Source organism: Cynocephalus volans, chromosome 2 (assembly GCF_027409185.1).
Source record: "Cynocephalus volans isolate mCynVol1 chromosome 2, mCynVol1.pri, whole genome shotgun sequence".
NCBI lineage: Eukaryota > Metazoa > Chordata > Mammalia > Dermoptera > Cynocephalidae > Cynocephalus > Cynocephalus volans.
The window spans coordinates 64,923,929-64,942,885 of record NC_084461.1 but is presented as its reverse complement, the minus strand read 5'-3'; the positions used below and the strand labels follow the sequence as shown (position 1 = coordinate 64,942,885).

The following is an 18,957-nucleotide window of genomic DNA, read 5'->3' as shown; positions in this document are numbered from 1 at the left end:
TCAACCTGGTAAAAAGCATCTACAAAAAACCTACAATAAACATCATACTTAAAAGTGAAAGATTGAATGCTTTTCCCCTGAGATCAGGAAAAAGGCACAGATGTGCACTTTCACCATATCTATACTAGAGGCTCCAGCCAGTACAATAAACCAAGAAAAAGAAATAAAATATACACAAATTTTGTAAAGAAGTAGAACTTTGTTTATTCACAGCACATAGAAAATCCTAGACTCTACAAAAACAGCTAATAGAACTAATGAGTGAGTTTAGCAAAATCACAGGATACAAAGTCTATAAACAAAAAGGCAATTGAATTCTATATACTAGCAATGCATAATTGGAAATTGAAATTTAAAATGCTGTTTATAGCGATGTTAAAAAGCATAAAAATCTCTGTAGATCTCCACACTGAAAGCTACAAAACATTGATGAGAAAAATTAAGAAGCCTAAATAAATAGTGGTATGCAATGTTCTTGTATCAGAAAGCTCCATACTGCTGAGATGTCAATTCTTTCTCAATTGATTTATAGATTCAGTACAATCCCAATCAAAACCCCAGAAGGCTTTTTTGTAGAAGTTGATCAAATGATTCTAAAATTTATGCAGAAATGCAAAAGACCTAAAATAGTCAAATGAATTTTGAAAAAGAATGAAGCTGAAAGACAGACAATACCTGATTTTAAAATTTAATCTAAAGCCACAGTAAACAAGACAGGGTGGTACTGGCATAAGGATAGACAAATAGATAAATGGAACAGAATAGTGTTCAGATATAGACCTATCCATTTAGGGTCAATTAATTTTCAGTAAAAGTGCCAAAGTAATTTAATTGGGAAAGTACAGTATTTTCAACAAATGGTAGTGGAATAACTGGATATCCACATGCAAAAACAAAACAAACAAAAACCCTCAACCCTTACTTTATACTATACATAAATATTAATTTGTAACAGATCGTAGTATTAAACAAAAAAGCCAAAACGTAAAAACTTCTAGAAATAAACATAGGAGGAAGTCTTTGTGAACTTGGTGTAGACAAAAATTTCTTAGAAAGAATGCAAAATGTATAAACCATAAAAGAAAAAAATTGATAAATTAGAATTCACCAAAAATTTAAAAGTCTGATGTTTTAAAGATATCTTTAAGAAAATAAAAAGGCAAGCCACAGGCTGGGAGAAATATATATCAAAGACTTATATCCAGAATATATAAATAAATTCTATAAGCCAATAATCAGAAGGCAAAATATTTGGAAAAGACACTTCACAGTACAAGAAATAAAAATGGCCAGTAAGCACATGAAAAAATGCTCAGCATCAATTAGTCATCAATGAAATGCAAATAAAACCACAATGAGATACCACTGTACAGCCACTAAAATGGCTAAAATGCAATACTAAGTATTAGTAAGGATGTGGAGCAACTAAAATTCTCATACATTGCTGATGGGAATAAAAATTGATACAACCACTTTTGGAAAACAATCTAACAATTTCTTATTAAACATATACTTACCATAGAACCACGAAATTTTACTTCTGGGTATTTACCCTAGAGTAATGAAAACATATGTCCAAACGCATGTCTATGGATGTTTGTGGCAGCTTTTTAATAATCACCCCAAATTGGAAACAACCTAAATGTTCATGAGCAGGTGAATTAAACAAATTGTGGGACATCCCTGAAATGGAATACTACTCAATAATGAAAAGTAACAAACTACTGCTACACACAACAACATGTACAAATCTCAAAATCCTTATACTGGGTGAAAGAAGACTGACATACAAGGCTGCACGCATGATTTCATTGACATGAAACTCTAAAAAGACAACTCTAGTCTACTGGAATAGAAGGAAGATCAGTGGCTACCTGGGGTCTCTGGAGTCGGGGGGGTAAACCTGGGAATTGCCTGGGAAGGAGCACACGAGACAGGCTGATGGAACTGGTCTGTATCTAGATTGTGGTAGTGATTGCATGGGCACAGTCTATGATGACACGCCTTGTCAGAACTCATCAAACTATAAAGGGTGTATTCTTTATTATACATAAATTATACCTCAATAAAGTTTATTTTTTAAAAATCTACTGTATTTACCTAATGTTATGTATGTACTGCAGTGGTTCCCCCAAAATTCATAGGTTGAAGCCCTAACCCCCAATGTGACTATAGTTGGAGATAGGGCCTTTAGAGAGGTAATTAAGGTTAAATGAGGATAAGGGTGGGGCCCTAAACCAAGAAGACTGGTGTCCTTAAAAGAAAAGCAGGAAGCACCGTAGAGCTCTCTCCTCCCGTGCACAGAGAAAAAGCAATGTATGGACACAGTAAGAAGGCGGCTGGGTACAAACCAGGAAGAAAGGCCTCACCAGAAACCAGTCCTGGCAGCACCTTGATCTTGGACTTCTAGCCTTCAGAACTGTGAGAAAATGAATATCTTTTCTTTAAGCCACCCAGCATGTGCTATTTTGTTATGGCAGCCCAAACAGACTAATACACCTGAGCTACAAGCATAGGAAGAAAATAAACTCACCATCCCTTACTACTCATATTATTCTTGGGCCTATTTTATCTTTAGCCAATTGCAGTTTGTCTAAAATATAATTTGAGAGACCAGCAGTTGTTTTAATTCTGCAGAAAGCCTTGGCCAACAGATCAGACAGCAGGATCATTATGTTAGACTCAAAGTGATGATGGGAACACAGCTTTTAGGCCTGTAAAAGCAATCAGTGATACCAGACAGACCTTGTTGGGTTCAAGTGAAAGGAAGATCACAAGAGCACTTCTGTCGCACCCCAACTGTGTGTCAGATCAGATTTCAGTGAAGCCATTGCTTTCCCTTGGCTTCTGAATGAGCCTCACTTGGCACTGGCCCCTAAAATATGAATTGTAGGCTACTCTCTCTTTTTATTACCCCATTTATCAAATAAATTTCTGTAACCAATGATTCTGTTCGTTCTATCCTTCCACTGTTTATGGTTCATTTATTAAGAGCAATGTATTTCAGCCAACAAACTGATCCACCCCTCTCCTTCAAAGCAAATTTAGGGGCACTCCAAGTTTGGTTATGAGGAAAGTCTCCCAGGGGAAGGGGGGATTTGTTTTGACCATGGCATGTTGAGCTGCTGCAGTCAAGGTCTGGCCTTAGATCTCCCTGGAAGGTTTTGCCTTCTGGGGAAACCAAAGAGCACAGTGGAATTCAAGAACCAAGCCAGACCATGGTCACCCTTAATATCAACCCAGGTCATGTGAGTCAACACATGGAGAAGAATTCATGAATATGAGCAAAAAGACAGGGGCCAGATGGCAAGTCGGACCAGCAGACTAATGACAAAAACTCACACCATGCTAGTGCTGGAAGGGATGACATATTCTAATGTCATCCTAGATCTTTCTCCATGGTCTATCTGCCTGCAAATCCTATTAGCTCAACTTACAAAATCAATTCAGAATCTGACCATTTGTTACCCTCTTCACTGCTCCTATCCTGGTCTAAGCCACCATCATCTCTTGCCTGGATTATTGTGATGGCCTCCTAGCATACCTCCTGGCTTCACCTGGCTCCCTGCAGGCTATTCTCCACAAGCAGCCAGGGTGAGCCTCCTACAACTTCAGTCAGATCCTGTCACCTGCCATTTGTCCCAGTCTTTACAGCAGACCCCAAGGGCCTAAGCAGTCTGGCCCTCTGTGACCGGTCTGCTCTCAGCTCCTACTGCCCTCCCCTCACTCACCCCCTCCTGCTACATTGGCCCGCTTGCTGCACCTCCAGCACACGGACATACTCCTTCAGGGCTTTGCATCTGCTATTCCTCCTGCTTGGAATGCTCTTCCCCAAATAGCCACATGGCTCACTCCCACTTCCTTCAGGCCTCAGCTCAAATGTTACCTTACCAGGGAGGCCTTCTCTGATCACGCTATTTCATACAGCAACATTACCCACCCCATCCTGGGCATTCCTAGTCACTCCTTCTGGCTTTATAGTTCTCCCTAACACTTACCACCATCTGACACTTTCTTTCCCCTGCTCTCCTGTCCCCCTCTCCCTCTCCCTCTCCCTTTTGCCTCTTGACTTTCTCCCCACACAAGGTGAGCTCCAAGAGGGGAGGAACTTTGTCTGACACATGTTAGATGCTCAGTAATTATTTGTTACATGAATAATAGAAACGGAATGGAAACCTGCTCCTTTACCCATGAGAAGTCAGAAGAGTAGTGACTATCCTAGGCTGTCCCATCCTCCCCTGCTGCTCATAGCTCTCATTGCCCTCCTGATTGCAAGCCACATGGACAGCAACAGTGGCAGCAGAGAAAAGCCCTTCAGAATGAGCAAATCCCTCCAAAGGCAGGGGGAAAGGTTCAGGGGAGGAATAGGAAGGCCAGTTACACCTGGGCCGAGGCAAAAAGCCATCTGAGTGTTTGAGGCAGGTGGGAGCAGACAATGCAGGGGTCCCTGGCCTCTCCCCTTCCTTCACCCAGTCACTGAGGACTAAGCTTTACCCCAGAGCTTCCTCACCCATGGACTGACTGAACTGGTACAGAAGTGACAAGGTACTGATTCTCTCAGCCCTCAGGTCATGCATGCAGGGCCTGGAGCAGACACAGAGCCTTGTCCACAGACTCCAGTGTTGCAGACAATCTTACCATGGTCTTCTGTGTGCTGTGATGCAAAAGGGTTGGGACATACTGCTTAACTCTTCCTCCAAGCAGCCTTCCCCTCTATTCCTTCCACGATCTTCCACTCCCACCTTCCTGTGGATTTCCCTCTGTGCAAGCCCTGCAGCCATGGGAGCTTTACTGCTGTTGCAGAGATCAATGGAGCCACGGCTTTCCTGACAAAAGTTATTTGCACAACATGAGTGAGAGCATGTTGAGAACTCCCAGTGCATGCCATATTAAAAGATCTGAAATGCCCTTCCTTAAATGGAAAACTCTGCTGCATCAAAGACAGATAGTGAAAATTGTTCAATGGCCACCATCCCTCTAAAAATGCTATTCTGGAATAAAACTGAATTTTTCCTCTTCAAGACATGAAAATGAATATTGCAAAATGATCCTCTTTAAGCAGAAATGTTGTTCAATGGCTCTTTGACAAAGATGTTCATAATAAGCCCTTTATCAATATTATTTACCTCAATCTCCCTAATATTATTCCATTGCCAGCCAGGGCAGGATCTAGAATTCCTCAACTTTCTAAAGCACTCTTAGGCTACTAAGAAAGTCTTTTGTGCAGTATTCAAAGCAGAAGGGATTTGATGAAAGCTCTCTGAGCAAGTTACTTTTCCTCTTTCTATTCCACTCCATTAACAAAGATTGTCCTGAACTAGATGGAACTAGAAAATAGATGCTAAAACCTTAGAGAAATCATTGGTGTTCCTCCTACTTAATCGTCCATGGTCTCCTAATGTGTGCACAGTGGTAAACAATGTATGGAGTATTAATACATTTATTAGGTCACTTATTTTTTCAGTAATGTCCCAACCTTGGTAACATCCTTCTGATCTCACTCAGAAAGAGTAATATTTACAATGGAGGATATTGGCTAGCCATGTGTGTTGGTTATATTTTCATCCATTTATACCTCAATGTAATTTTCTTAATCTTCTAGGGAAAAGCTTGAGAACTCTTTCAAAAATCAAAACCAAGGCTAGGACTAGAGTAGGGCAAGGGGGCAGGTAGGGCACAAAATTTCAGCAAGCACTCATCAGATGCTGACCCTGCACCAGCATGCCTCACTCCAACGGAGGCATCCATTCTCTGGATCATGCAAGTGACCTATGCCACCAATCTGGTAGCTAGAGTTAGGTAACACCAGGGTCAGGGAATATGCACCTTGGTATAGGTAGGGAAAAGTGGACTGCTTGAGACAGGAGCTCTAGGTTCTAGTCCCCTCTTGGCCACTTTTGCCATATTTCATTAAATCTAAGATACCACTGATTGTACAAAATACCATCATTTTAAGTATCGCTAAGAAAATAATGCTGCCCATTAAACAATGACACAATGGCCTAATGACAGCCCTATAAGACAGAAGAATTGGTTCCACTAGCCTTGCACTACTATGAATTTTTTTCATCTGTTATACTGAGGGATTAGGCAATTTCTCCTACCTTTGGTTTAGTTACTTGACATGTAATAGTTAATCCTTTCACACATATCTCGATAATACAACATATATCTAGCTTTAGGTACTGTGGGTATCGCTTTTTCCTTAAAAGCACTTGGCTGATACTTTATAAAACAAAGAAAATAAAACCAAAATTGCATCATTACTCCAATGACAAATATTTGCTTCATCAATATCAGTTTATTCCCCATGCTCTATTTCTTTGACTCTCTATAAACAATAACTTTTTGTTTCAATACCAAATCACAGTGTAACCTTTCTGAAATCATCTTAATCAGCAATTAAACTCAACACATGTATTATCAACAATGTACCTACTTCAGATTGAAATGCTGAAAACATAAAAAGCTAAAAGTGGGTATTCACATTCAGATGGTGACAAATCCATTACGACCACTGCCTGGCTAACAGCAATCTACAAGATGCTACCTACCAACAGTAGTGGTCACAGATTCAGACTGGTAATCAATTCATAAGCTATAGTAGGCTTTAATCTACCACTACCTTTATTTAGCTTTATAGTAGGAAACAGGAAGGGAAAGACAGTATGCCTAGTATCTGCTGTCTCATAGGAAGGCCCAGGAACTACCCACAATTGTAGAGCCTAGGCCTCCCCTCATCCACATGGGGGACACACATGGTTGCCAGGGATGAATTGTACAATTTACCCTGGCCAGGAGAAGCTACTGGTTTGGTTTCCTACTGGACTCTATATTACCCCAATCATGCAGGCCCAAGACCACATGACATCTCACAGCTCTCCCAGTCCCTATTCAGTCCCAGTAAACAATAGTTCCACAATAACCAACACAGATAATCTGTCCAGGTACAGAGCAGTCCAACTCCTTGTGTTTCCAAGGAAAAGATGGTGTGAGAAGGTAAGTCTGCAGTTGCCATCCCAGGTCAATGGGAAAAGGTGCCAGGGCTGACTCTCAGGTGTTATTGACTGCAAGACATTTCCTGATTCCAGAGTTAACAAAATGGGAGAGGGAGAGGGTACATCTCAGAAAAACTGAAATGCTGCTTTTAAAACTTGCTTTAACCGCAAGCCCTAGTTGCCTCAACTGTGATAAGGATAATAATTTTAAGGGGCTATTTAAAGGGATAGTCTCTTGTGTTCCTTTTTGGCTCTAAAATCTAATCCAGAATCTAAAGTGTATAAAATGTTGCAGTCTCAACATGGTAATGCAATTACTGTCATACTAAGGAATACATGCTTCCTGGGAGTGCCATGGATGCCCTGGGAAAATCATGTAGAGGAGCCTCCAGTTGTCTGTAACCGTGGGGCCTGGTCTGGGACACAGCACACTGGGCCTGAAGGGCCCCATGCGTGAGCTTCCAAAGTAGCAAATAATAATAGGCACCATGTTTGACCCCTAGTATGTGCCAACCACTTTACATATTTTATTTCATTTAATTAGGACAGTAACTCCAAGGTGAGAGAAGTATTACTATTTTACAGAAGAGGAAATATTGCTGGTAAGTAACGGAGCTTGAATTAGAACCCAGACAGCCTGCTTTGGAGTCTATGCTCTTAACCTCCATGTATGCCATCTCACCTACAGCCAGCCTGCCTCATCTTAGATTCAATGCCATTAATAAAGGTTACCTGATGCAAGTATTAACATTGGGTCCCTTTAAATAACACTCAGGGAACTCACAAAGTAACACTTTTTGTTAGGAAATGTGAGGGTGGGGGTTTGGAGGGAAATGGATGTGATAGGAAGAGGAAGATGACTCCCTAATGTGGCTTCAGAAACTTCTGACCTCCTCAAATAAAAACAACAGAGACAATGTGTTATGGGCTGAATTACGTGCCCCCAAATTCCTATGTTGATGTCCTAATACCCAATACTTCAGAATGTAGCTATATTTGGAGATAGAGCCTTTAAAGAGGATATAATATTAAATAAGGTCATTAGTGTGGGCTCTAATCCAATATGACTGATGTCTTCATATGAAGAGATTAGGACATAGACACACAGACGGAAGACCATGTGAAGGCACAGGGAGAAGATGACCATCTACAAGCCAGGAAGAAACCAATCCTGCTGACACTTCAATCTTGGGCTTCTAGGCTTCAGAATATGAGAAAGTGAATTTCTGTTGTGTAAACCAACCAGTCTCTGTACTTTGTTATAGCAGCCCTAGAAATCTAAAACAAAATGTTAAGCATTTATCATTTCTTCTTTTTGCACACACAGGAAAGCAACATTTCCCCGTCTCCATGCATCAAGGTGAGGCCCATGTGACTAGTTCTGACCAAAGGACTGTAAATAAAAGAAATATGCTTCCTTCCTGGGCTGAGGCATTTTAACAGCAGGTGTTAATTCCCCACTGTCTCTGCCTCCTCCCTTGCCATGGGACAATGGAGACTGCATGTTCTAGATAGTGCAGTTACAAGACAGCAGAATGTCTATCAGCCTGGCTCCCTGAGAGACTGTACGGAGCAGGGTACTCTACTAACCTGCTTTGGACATAAAATGTAGTGAGAAATAGCCTTTTTATATTTTAATCCACTTAGGTTTCAGGGTTGATTTGTGACTATAGCATAGCCTAGCCACATTTCCCACTCCAGTCTCCCTCAGGAAAGCCACTGTATCCAAAACAGATACTTCAGGAGTTCATGCGAGATTAGGCAAAACCACATTAAATTGTTTTTGTAGGTAAAAAAAATAGTCAAATATGGACATTTTCATTTGTTCAATCTAACTGCACATATTTGCAGAATCTTATAGTTGGAAAAGATCTTGGCAACCAAGTCCTACCACCCCTAGTTTATAGATAATACACCTGAGACTCATTCAGATTAAATGATTTACCAAAAATCCAAGAACATGTTAGTGGAAGAACCGGACCCGAAATCAGAAATCACATTTCTTTTTGGGAGGGAAAGTTGGCACTCTGTATTAAGAAGCACATACCTAAATGGTAACCATGCTCTTTCACGTAGCAATTCTACCCCTAGAAATTGATCCACCAGAAATATCTGAACAGGTGTGCAAAATTATATAAATAAAGATATCCACTGTGCTAGCACTATATGTGATTATGAAAATTTAGAAATAATCCAAATGCCCATGCACAGGGAATTGGTTAAATAAATTATGGTTCATCTGTCTGCACTCTAATCTACAGAGTTAAAAAGAAAGAGGTCAATCTCTTTGCTAACATGAAAAGACACTCAAGTCATATTGATAAAAGCAAGAAAGTCTAAGTAGAAAAGAAAAGAAATGACCACCCATAAAACATTTTTTTAATCTCTGTGCGCGGAGGTGTACGAAGTATCTGACACTTAGTAGGCACTTTTTGCCCTCCCTTCCTTTTCTCTCTGGCATATTGCTTGGATCATTATAAATAAACCCAGCTAGCTCGCCCAGCTCTACCACCTACTACGTGTGTGATCTCAGGCAAGAAGCCTCAGTTCCCTCATCTGTAAAACTGAAAGAAATGGCTGCACTTCCTTCAGAAGGTGTTGACAGGATTATATGAGAAGGTGTACATAGAGGTGGTAGTACAATGCCTAGCACATAGTAAGTACTTAATAAATATTCACCACTGTGACGATATTCATCTCTGAAAACCTTAAGAAATGAGGTTCCTTATGGCTTGTGTTGTATTCCGCTTTTTAAAAAATCTCTTTCTAAAAAAATTATCTAGTAAAAGAAAACATAATAAATCATCCTGCTTATTTCCTTTTCTGAAACTAAATTAAAACAGCAGCATTTTTTTAAAGCAGTGCTTACCCCCAAAAAGCTCTGGCAATAGTGGGCATTCCAATACTTAATGTAGTTTCTAAAGACAATTTTATTATTTCATTAACAAACTGATAAACTGCTTTTCTGCAAAGTTAATATTAACCGAGTCATTCCCAGGTAAATAAATTATCAGATATAACTTAAGGGGCCTCCGTGAGATATGCAGAACACTGGGCCCTCTTCTACTGAGGGGTCAATTTGGGGCTTCTCATCTACTCCTGCCTTTAACAGGGAGGTTGTGGCTAGGGTCTTTCAAACACGCAGAAAGGATTCTTTCCTTCCGGGTTTATGTAACCAAACTTGAACCTAACCAAGACTTTCTATGTGTGGTCCTTCCTGGGGCATTCTCTGTATTAACTAAACCAGTCAGGCCTATTTCCACAGACTTTAAGCCTGAATGATTTGTGTGGCTCTATAAACAGATTGGAATTAAAATTCAATTCACCCGCAGTTCTCATCCAGTATCTCTTCAGTGAATGCTCTTTGGAACCAAGTACAATATGCAGCAAGACTGCAAAGAACTAGTGAACATTCATAGGCTACATAAGCTTAGCAGCTTAATGCCAGAATTGATCCCCAGAATTAAAGGCTCCTTTTGGGCCTTTGCGGCAGCTGAGACCAGTACCGGTTGTGTGGCTTTCCCAGGGTTTTGCAGCTGATCAGTGGTACAGCTAGGGCTGGAACCCAGGTCCTGGCTTCCCAATCCACACTCTTTCCACTGCTTGTGAATTATCATTCTTCCCTTTTTGCTACTTGGAAAACCCAGCCTCTACAAAGTTAAAATAGCTCATTCAAGGTCAGAAGGGCAGTCAGGCAGAACTGGCAATGCAAACCCACAGATTATAAAATCCTAGAGGGTGGGTCCTTTGGCCCTCACCTCCCCCAGGGGCCCTGTGTAAATGTTTTTATTGATTGTCTCCCAACACGCAATTTAGAGGAAGTTTCTGTTCTAGGTTAGGGCTGCCCGTTTAACTTATGGTTCAGACAGACGTGTCTATAACAGTCAGAGCAGACACGCCCCCCAGGGCCTGGGGAGGTGGCTGGGGCAGGTACCCACAGCTCAACTTCGGTGGTTTTACAGTTCTAGCTACTCTCAGCTAGCTCATTTGCAGTGTTCAGGGACCAGCAACTTGGAGAGAGTAAATTGGTGTCAGATTGAGCCAGAAGCAGAATGGGTGGGCATAGCTAGTCTTGAGAGTTCAGAGAAGCCTGTTGAACGTTCAAGACCCCTATCCAAGCCTTGTAAAGGATGGGGCAAGCCTCACCTCCTGCAAAAAGCCAGAGGACCGCGTCTGTTTGATCCCGGTAACTAAGGGCATTTCAGGTGACACTGACGCCTAGCAGAACGCCCCCAAGTTCAGAGTGGCAGCGCCACCTGCACAGCTTCTCCCTTGGACGAAGCGCTCCTCCCCGCGCCGCAGCCGTTCTCACGGGCACTTCCCCGCGACCCCACGGCTTGAGACCCTTTTTTGCACTCACGTTCTGAAGCGCCTCTGCTCCCCTCCCCCTCTACACATCCCTTCCCACGGGGGATGAGGCCGGTGGTTTAATCCTCAGTCTCAGTCTATCCGCCCAGCGAGCGCTGTCCCAGGAGCTGAGCGCGGGGGTGGGGGTGGGGGTCCTCGGGATCGCGGAGTCCCAAGAGCTGGAGCGGAGCACGGGGACGAGTGCACACGCCCCGGGCTGCGGCTGCGGGTGGTTCGCTTCCCGGGACGGGAGGCAGGTACGCAGCCACTGGAAGCACGGGGAGAGCGTGGGAACAGGGGCGCAACAGGAGCCCGTGGAGCGGGCCAGACTCAGAAACAGCTCCGGCTAATGCGGGAGGCGCGGCGATCGCTGCGAAGCGCCGTGGAGACGCCAACGGCGGCTGTCTGCCGGCGATCACTATTACCGGGAATTACAAGCCGGACGGTCGCGCCAGACACTCGGGGTCCTTCCCGCCTGGGAAGGAAGAAGGGAATCGGGCACCAGGACATGCAAAGACTGGGAAGAGAAAGGAAAAGGAAAGATAAAAGCTTCCCCAGCAGTGGGGTGTCCGAGAGGGGGCCCGGGGGATGGCTCTGGGCTTGTGCCTGCGCACCCTGCGCGCCCAGCTCAGCTGGCCCCAGCGCTCCGGTGCCCGGGTGCCCAGGTGCCGGGGCGGCCCTCGGACGGCGCCGGGTGTTGTGCCGGCCGGACCCGCGGACCCCGCGCGGGGGGCTCACCTGGCGCACGCTCGGCGGGCAGCGCGGCTGATCCATGCCGGCGGTGGGCGGCTGCTGGGCGCTCCGGTGGTGCCCGTGCCCGGCGCCGCAGCCCCGCACACGGGGCACTGGGCTGGCGCGCCCTGCACCCTGGCCTCGCGCCCACGTGAAGGGTCTGGTCGCTCCGAGGGACTCTGGCCACTAGCCTGAGCCTCTACGCGCCTTCACTCCCTAGACACATCCCGAGGCCAGTGGGTGCCTGGGTCCTAGCGCCCCTCCCGGGGGGGGGAGCCCCGACTTGGAGCCCGCTTAGCTCCTCCCCGGCCCCCCAAGCGAAGTAGAGTCTTGCTGCAGCTGCTGAACCTCGGGGTTCGGGCTCCGAGCATCCCCTTGACTGCGCCAACGCTTCTCCACTCTCCCCTACTCCCATGAAAACGCTGAAGGATCAGATTTGCCTGCATCCCACAACTCACTTTTACATATACTACTATTTTTAAAAGATTTAAAGTCAGGTATTGATCTTTAAACATGTCTATATCATATATAACAAAGTTCGTTCTTCCTCAAAGTAAAAGATTTTATATTAAAATGAATATGTAAACAACACTCTATTGTGTATGTGTGGGGGGCAGGGCGGTTATCCTTCGGTCCTAATTGAGCAATCTCCAAACGTGAGACAAAAGTGGATCAAGACAGAGGTGCTGCTAAGCTTCCAGGTCCCCAGCGCGGGTTCCCCTACCCTACCCCCACTTCCCATCAATCTGTTTAGGAAGCTGGAGTCATTAAAGGTCTAAGCAGATACCATTAAGCTTTCAGACGCTTTCAAAAAGTAATAAATTGTACCTACCTAATGAAGTGCCTCCCCTATAAATAGGCCTGGCATCTTGCTTGCAGTAATTACTGTGCCTGCCCCATACCTGGCTCCTTTAGGCTGGAGGGATTTCTAACAAAGGGCCTAGAGAGCATTTGCAAAGGTCTTTCCTTTCTTAGCTGCCCACAGAGCTGAGTCAGTCTAGCCAAAACCAAGACCAACAACAATCTGTCCCTGCTGATTTTCTCAACCAGAGAGCCTGATGAGATTTCTAATGGCAGAAAAGGAAAACGAGTCATTTTTAGAAGTAAAACTGAGTTCATAGGGCATGGAGAGAGACAAAGAGAAAAATGATTATTTTAGTGTTAGCCATAATCTATAAAGGCCTAGATGATGATGATGATAATAGTAATAATAAGGGATGAGAGCAGTATTAATATAGACTTAATATTTTTTCTAGGAGCTCAAAATATTTTCCCATTTTAAGAGTGCAACGAAGGATGCAAAAACGTCTAGTGTACGGTAAAATTTAAAATCACAGAGCTTTACCCAGGCTGATGATCCTGCACGTCATTGGTGGAAAACATCCTATAAATGCAGCCTCGGCTACAGCACAAATAAGGAGATGCTTAATTTCCAATCACAGCCATTTGACATGTAAAAGTGATGATTATATTAAATAGCTTTGGCGTCTCAAAACAAACAGAAGAATAATGAAGTTTATAAAGTAATTTGTGTGGACGGACTCTAAGATGGCCCCGGTGATCCCCACCTCCTGGTGTTCATGGCCTTGTGTTATCCCCTCCCCTTGAGTGTGGGTGGAACCTGTAACTTGCTGGCTACCAAAGGAATATGGGAATGTGGCAAAGATGACAGGAATGTCACTTTAGAGATTAGATTGTATGGTTTTGCTAGGAGACTGTCTTGCCGGTTTTAATAAAACAAGGGGCCATGGTGGGGAGGCCCATATGGCAAGGAACTGAGGCTGCCTCTGGCCAAGAGCCAGTAAGAAACTGAGGCCCTCAGCCCAACAAACTGAAGGAGCTAAGTGCTGCCAACAACCAGGAGAGATTGAAAGTGGACCATTCCCTAGCCAAGCCTTGAGATAAGATGCAGCCCTGGCTGACACATCGATCACAGCTTTCAGATGAGATCCTACAACAAAGGACCCAGGAAAGCCATTCCCAGACTTCTGACCCATAGAAACTGAGCAGTAGTGAATGTGTGTTGCTTTAAACTACTAAATTTGTGGTGATTTGTTATGTAGCAATAGCAAAACTTATACACTTATTCCTTTCACAGATGGAAAAGTGAGGCAAAGGAGGTTAGGTAGAAGGGCCCAGGTCCTTTAAATTCACAGCATGATCTATCATTACTTTATACTCATAGTCTTTTTAGGCCTGTATAGACAAGAAAACACAGAACAGCAAAGACATCAGAAGGATCAAGGTCAGGTCGAGATTTGGTGGGGGGTAAAGCAAAAGAAGATCTTTAAGAAAGTCTGTGGTGAAAATAATCCAGCAGGTGAAGGACCGATTGAGAAACTCAGGATAAATTTACCCAAGCAAAAAATTCAAATATTTTCAGAAAGCAACATAAGTCAAAAGGGAAACAAGAAGGAGAAAAACAACACCAAAGAGACGACAAGGAAGGGTAAAGGCACCAAATCCTCTGAATGACTTTTCTAATTACTGTACCTACAAAAGAAAAACAAAAGCCATATTATTGACTCCTGCGATTGTGGGGATTTTCCAGAAGAGCCGATCAAGACTACTAAGAAGATGTCTGTGCACAGTACATGCCTGTGGCAACCAGCAGATTGTCTATTGTTCCTGAGAAATTGCATAAAAACAGTGTCTTAAAACTACTAGCCCACGTTCTGAGGGTTTCACTTTCTGCAGATTTAGTTACCCACCATCAACCAAGATCCAAAAATACTAAATGGAAAATCCCAGAAGTTAACAATTCATACATTTTAAATTACGCGCCATTCTGAGGAGCGTGATGAAATCTCAGGCCGTCTCACTCTATGCTGCCTGTGATGTGAATCATTCCTTTGTCCAGCATAGCTTATCCACGCTGTGGATGCCACCTGCCCCTTAATCACTTAGTAGCCAGCGTGGTGATCAGATTGACTGTGGTGGGACGGCAGTGCTTTTGTTCAAGTCACCCTCATTTGAATTCATAATGGCCCCAAAGCACAAGAGGAGTGATGCTGGCAATTGAGATATGCCAAAGAGAAGCTATAAAGCGCTTCCTTCCAGTTAAAAGGAAGCTATTCCCAATCTAGCGGGGGGGTGGGGTTGAGGGTTTTAAAAACTGCGCCATGAAGCGCTGCTCTCACACTTCCCATTGCCTGCTGGGCATCTCCAGGTGTGAGTCCCATCAATATCTCACAACAAAGCTTCTGAACCAAAATCATCTCCCTACCCAATCTGACTCCGAGTGGTTAATGCTACTAACAACTCTCCAAGTTCAAATCACAGACATCTGGCTTTCCTCCTTCTCCCTTGCTCTCCATTCCTACCAGCCACCACTCCCATTATAGTGTCATTGTCCTCCTTCCTTCCCTTTGCACCCCTATTGCCACGAGTGACACAGAGCCCGTTTGGGCCCCTGTCATCTCCCTCTGGACCAAGCGAGGTACATAGACAATAGACAATGCAGCATGATTCAACTCAGATGTGCCAAAGAATCCACCTCTCCCCTGCTCATGCCCATAAATATCTCCCTCATCCAGATTTGACAGGGCTTGAAATTTCCTTAAAGTGTTTTTTTCTAATTGGTTCAGTATTGCTCTATCCTAAAGTTTAAAAACTGTAAATATTTCTGTTTGTGGTAACTTTTTGTGCCTATAAAATTTTCATAATGTTCTATCAGACGCTCTCTTCTTCCCACACATTGGGAAGAGCAGACATTGCTGGGATGAAAGAAAATGGGTAGCAAAAACCACCGTCCCGCATTTCACAGCTTCGCCTATGGCCCTGTGTGTCTAGCTGTTTGGAATATGGGCAGGAGTAAGGCGTCTCTCAGTTGGCTATTGCCTAGTGAGCCTTGTGGTCACTCCAGTTGTGTAATGGAATCTACCTGATTCTGTAACTCAACAAGCGGAGATATGGGGCGAGAAGAAAGCAGTTTTCTTATAGGAAACAAACGGAAATCCAACCATTCAGGGCTGGAAGAGAGCGGTTATCAATTGATAACTCAATTCTAGTTCCACGGATGAGGTTAAAACAAATGGCGTACACCATTTAGGTTCCTTTGGACATATTGTTGTTCTTTCTTCTTTGAAGATTGAAGATGTTGATGGTGTTGACAAGCTGGCACTTACATGATTGCCACAGCATGAAAGACCAGTGCTGTCAAGTGCCACTAGTGTTCAACAATTTCTGGAGTGTCACTGGCCACACATGCATTAAACTTCCAGTTATAAGTTTACCCATACAGTTGGCATAGCATTATCCCATCATCACCAACCCCACCTTAAACCAAAGGACTATACAAAGAGTAACATAACTATCCTTCTGACAACAGGGGTCAGACTTCGAGAGGCCACTTGGTGTCACCTGTGGCCTCCCTTACTCTAGACCTATGAATAGATTCAGGATCCTAGCCCCAATTTTCCCTAGTCATATTGAAATCTCAGACAAAATCAACCAAAGCTACCCCAAGGAAGCCAAACACACCTCCTACAGAATTTTAAAACAGACATTCCCCAATCTGGATCCCTGCCTGCAGGACGGCTCAAGTCAAAAAGAAAGAGGAATAGAAAGTTCGAAGTAAACCTGCAGTTGTCACAAGGGCAGGCATGAGCCCTGTGGCCTGGAGTTACAAATTTGCAAAGATTAAATATGGACTGGAAAGTTCAGCATTACCAATAAAATATCTCTCATTATTATTTATCAGCAGGAGGCTGTAAGCATTAATGATGACAGCCTTGCACTTGGGTCTGAGGAGAGGCCACAGTGTCAAGTAGCTGCCATACTTTTCCTTCAGTGTGTTTGCGAGCCTAGCCCCTCCCACCCTTTACTGATACTTACATCATATATACATGAGTTGGTAGAGAGGTATTCCTCACACAGGCAAATTCACTCAATTATATATTCATCCATTCACTCAATGAATATTTTTGAGCAACTACTATGTGCCAGGAATTATTTTAGGTGCTGAGGATTGATTTGTAAACAAGATGAATCCATACTTGTCATGATGCTTGCATTCTGGAGAGGTGAGAGACCATTAAGAAGAAAAAAGAAAGAAAGAAAAAGATAATTGTATCATGATTTGAAGATAGCAAAACAAATTACTGCAGTAGAAAGAAGCTGAGGGGAGGCCACTTTAGTTTGGGAAATCAGAGAAGGCTTCTCTGGGAGGGGACATTTGAACTGGCACATGAGTTATCTGAAGGAACTGGTAATGCAAAGATCTGGGGGAAGGGGATCCCAGGAAAAGGAATTATAAGTGCAAAATCCTTAAGGAACAAGCCTGGTAAGTTCAAGGTAGTGGAAGGAGGCCAGCACAGCTGGGGTGCATCAGGAAGCTTTGGGAGGGTTTTAAGCAGAGAAGAAACACAGCATAATTTGCTTTTTGAAAAGATCACTCTAGCCACTGTGTGGAGAATCTATTCCAGGGAATTTAGGGTGGAAGCTGGTAGGACAGCAACAGGCTGTTGGAGTAATCAGAGTGAGAGAGGTGGTGACTAGGGAGAAAGCAGTGGAGACTGATAGAAAGTCAGGTTCATTTTGAATGTCAGGTTGACAGGACCCATGATGGATTAGATGTGGGGAGTGCAGGAAGCAGAGAGAAGAATCAAAGATAACCCCTATGTTTTTGGCCTGAGCAGTTGGGTGGGTAGTGGTACTATCCACTGAGATGAGGAAGGGTGGGAGAGGAGCAAGGAAAGAATAAGTGGGAAATCAGAGCTCTGCTTTGGCCTTGTTAAGTATGAGTCTCTATTAGACATCCAAGTAAAGATGTTGAGCAGGCAGCTGGATCTATGTGTCTGGACCTCCATAGAAAGGTCAGGGCTGGAGCCATAAATTTGGGGGACATCAGTGTATACATGCTACTGTGAGCTGTAGAGCTAGAGGAGGTCACCTAAGGGGGTGAGGGGCGTGTCATCAGAAAGGAGAAGAGGGCAGAGAACCACACTCTGGGCCTGCCAACTCTTCAAGGTTGAGCAGAGGAGGAGATGTGAGCAGAGACTGAAGAGCTGTGGCCCATGAGACAGGACGAAAACCCACACAAAGAGAATGCAAGTGTTTGAAGGACTAGCTAGAAAATGGAGGGCCCCTGAAAGATTTTACACAAGGAATGGACGTAGAGATTTGTACATGATAAATACAAACCTGGTTGTTGAGGGAAGCATGCAGTGGAGAAGACAATGCGGGTAGAGAGACATTAATAATAATCCTGAAAGAGGTGACGAGAGCAGTGGCTTTAGGAATGGAGAAGAAAGGATGCATAGGAAAGAAATTCAGGGTTAGAATAGGACTTGGTAAGTGATTGGCTGTGAGTGGGTGACTCTAGGATGCTGGTACCTCCCACAAAAATAGGGACAGGTTGGGCAAGAAGTTTGGAGCATGTTGGGTTTAAGGTGCCCAAGGGATGCACAGGGAAGATGACCAGTAGGTAAAAGGAAACATAGGTTTGCAGGTGAAATGAAATATTTAGGTTAGAGCTAAAAATTCAGACAGCCTCCATACACAGGTAAGAGAGAAAGGTCTGAGGAGCAGACCTAAGGATCAAGCCTCAAAAGAGACAGCCGACTGCGAAAGGGTGAACAGAAAGGATGGGTTGAAGGAGACAGGCAGATGGCTGCAAGGTAAGATAATCAGCTCTCAGCCAGTTGGTCCCAGCATAACTCTTTCTAGGCCAAGGACTGAGTGTGGTAACAGCAAAGAAACTTCACCCAAACTTGAAATGCCTTGAAGACCGTAAATGAAGAAAGTCACTCCATAACAGAAGTAATGTTCTCATAGAAAATGAGATACACTCCTCCTCTAACACACACAAACACACACACACACACACACACACACTCTCACACACACACACTCTTAACTCAACAACTCTTTCTAGGGC

The 18,957-nt window shown here is 43.7% G+C and overlaps 1 protein-coding gene across 4 annotated transcripts in view; it reads right to left on the bottom strand.

The window, feature by feature from the left end:
* PDE8B (phosphodiesterase 8B) overlaps window positions 1–12,250 on the bottom strand; it is a 230,605-nt gene extending 218,355 nt beyond the window's left edge. For all 4 annotated transcript variants that reach the window (XM_063087919.1, XM_063087920.1, XM_063087921.1 and 1 more), the window contains exon 1: window positions 12,084–12,250. In XM_063087919.1, the coding sequence (XP_062943989.1) occupies window positions 12,084–12,119 (36 nt within the window). In that variant the 5' untranslated portion in view covers window positions 12,120–12,250. The remainder of the gene's footprint in view (window positions 1–12,083) is intronic.
* Window positions 12,251–18,957: the final 6,707 nt, after the last annotated feature.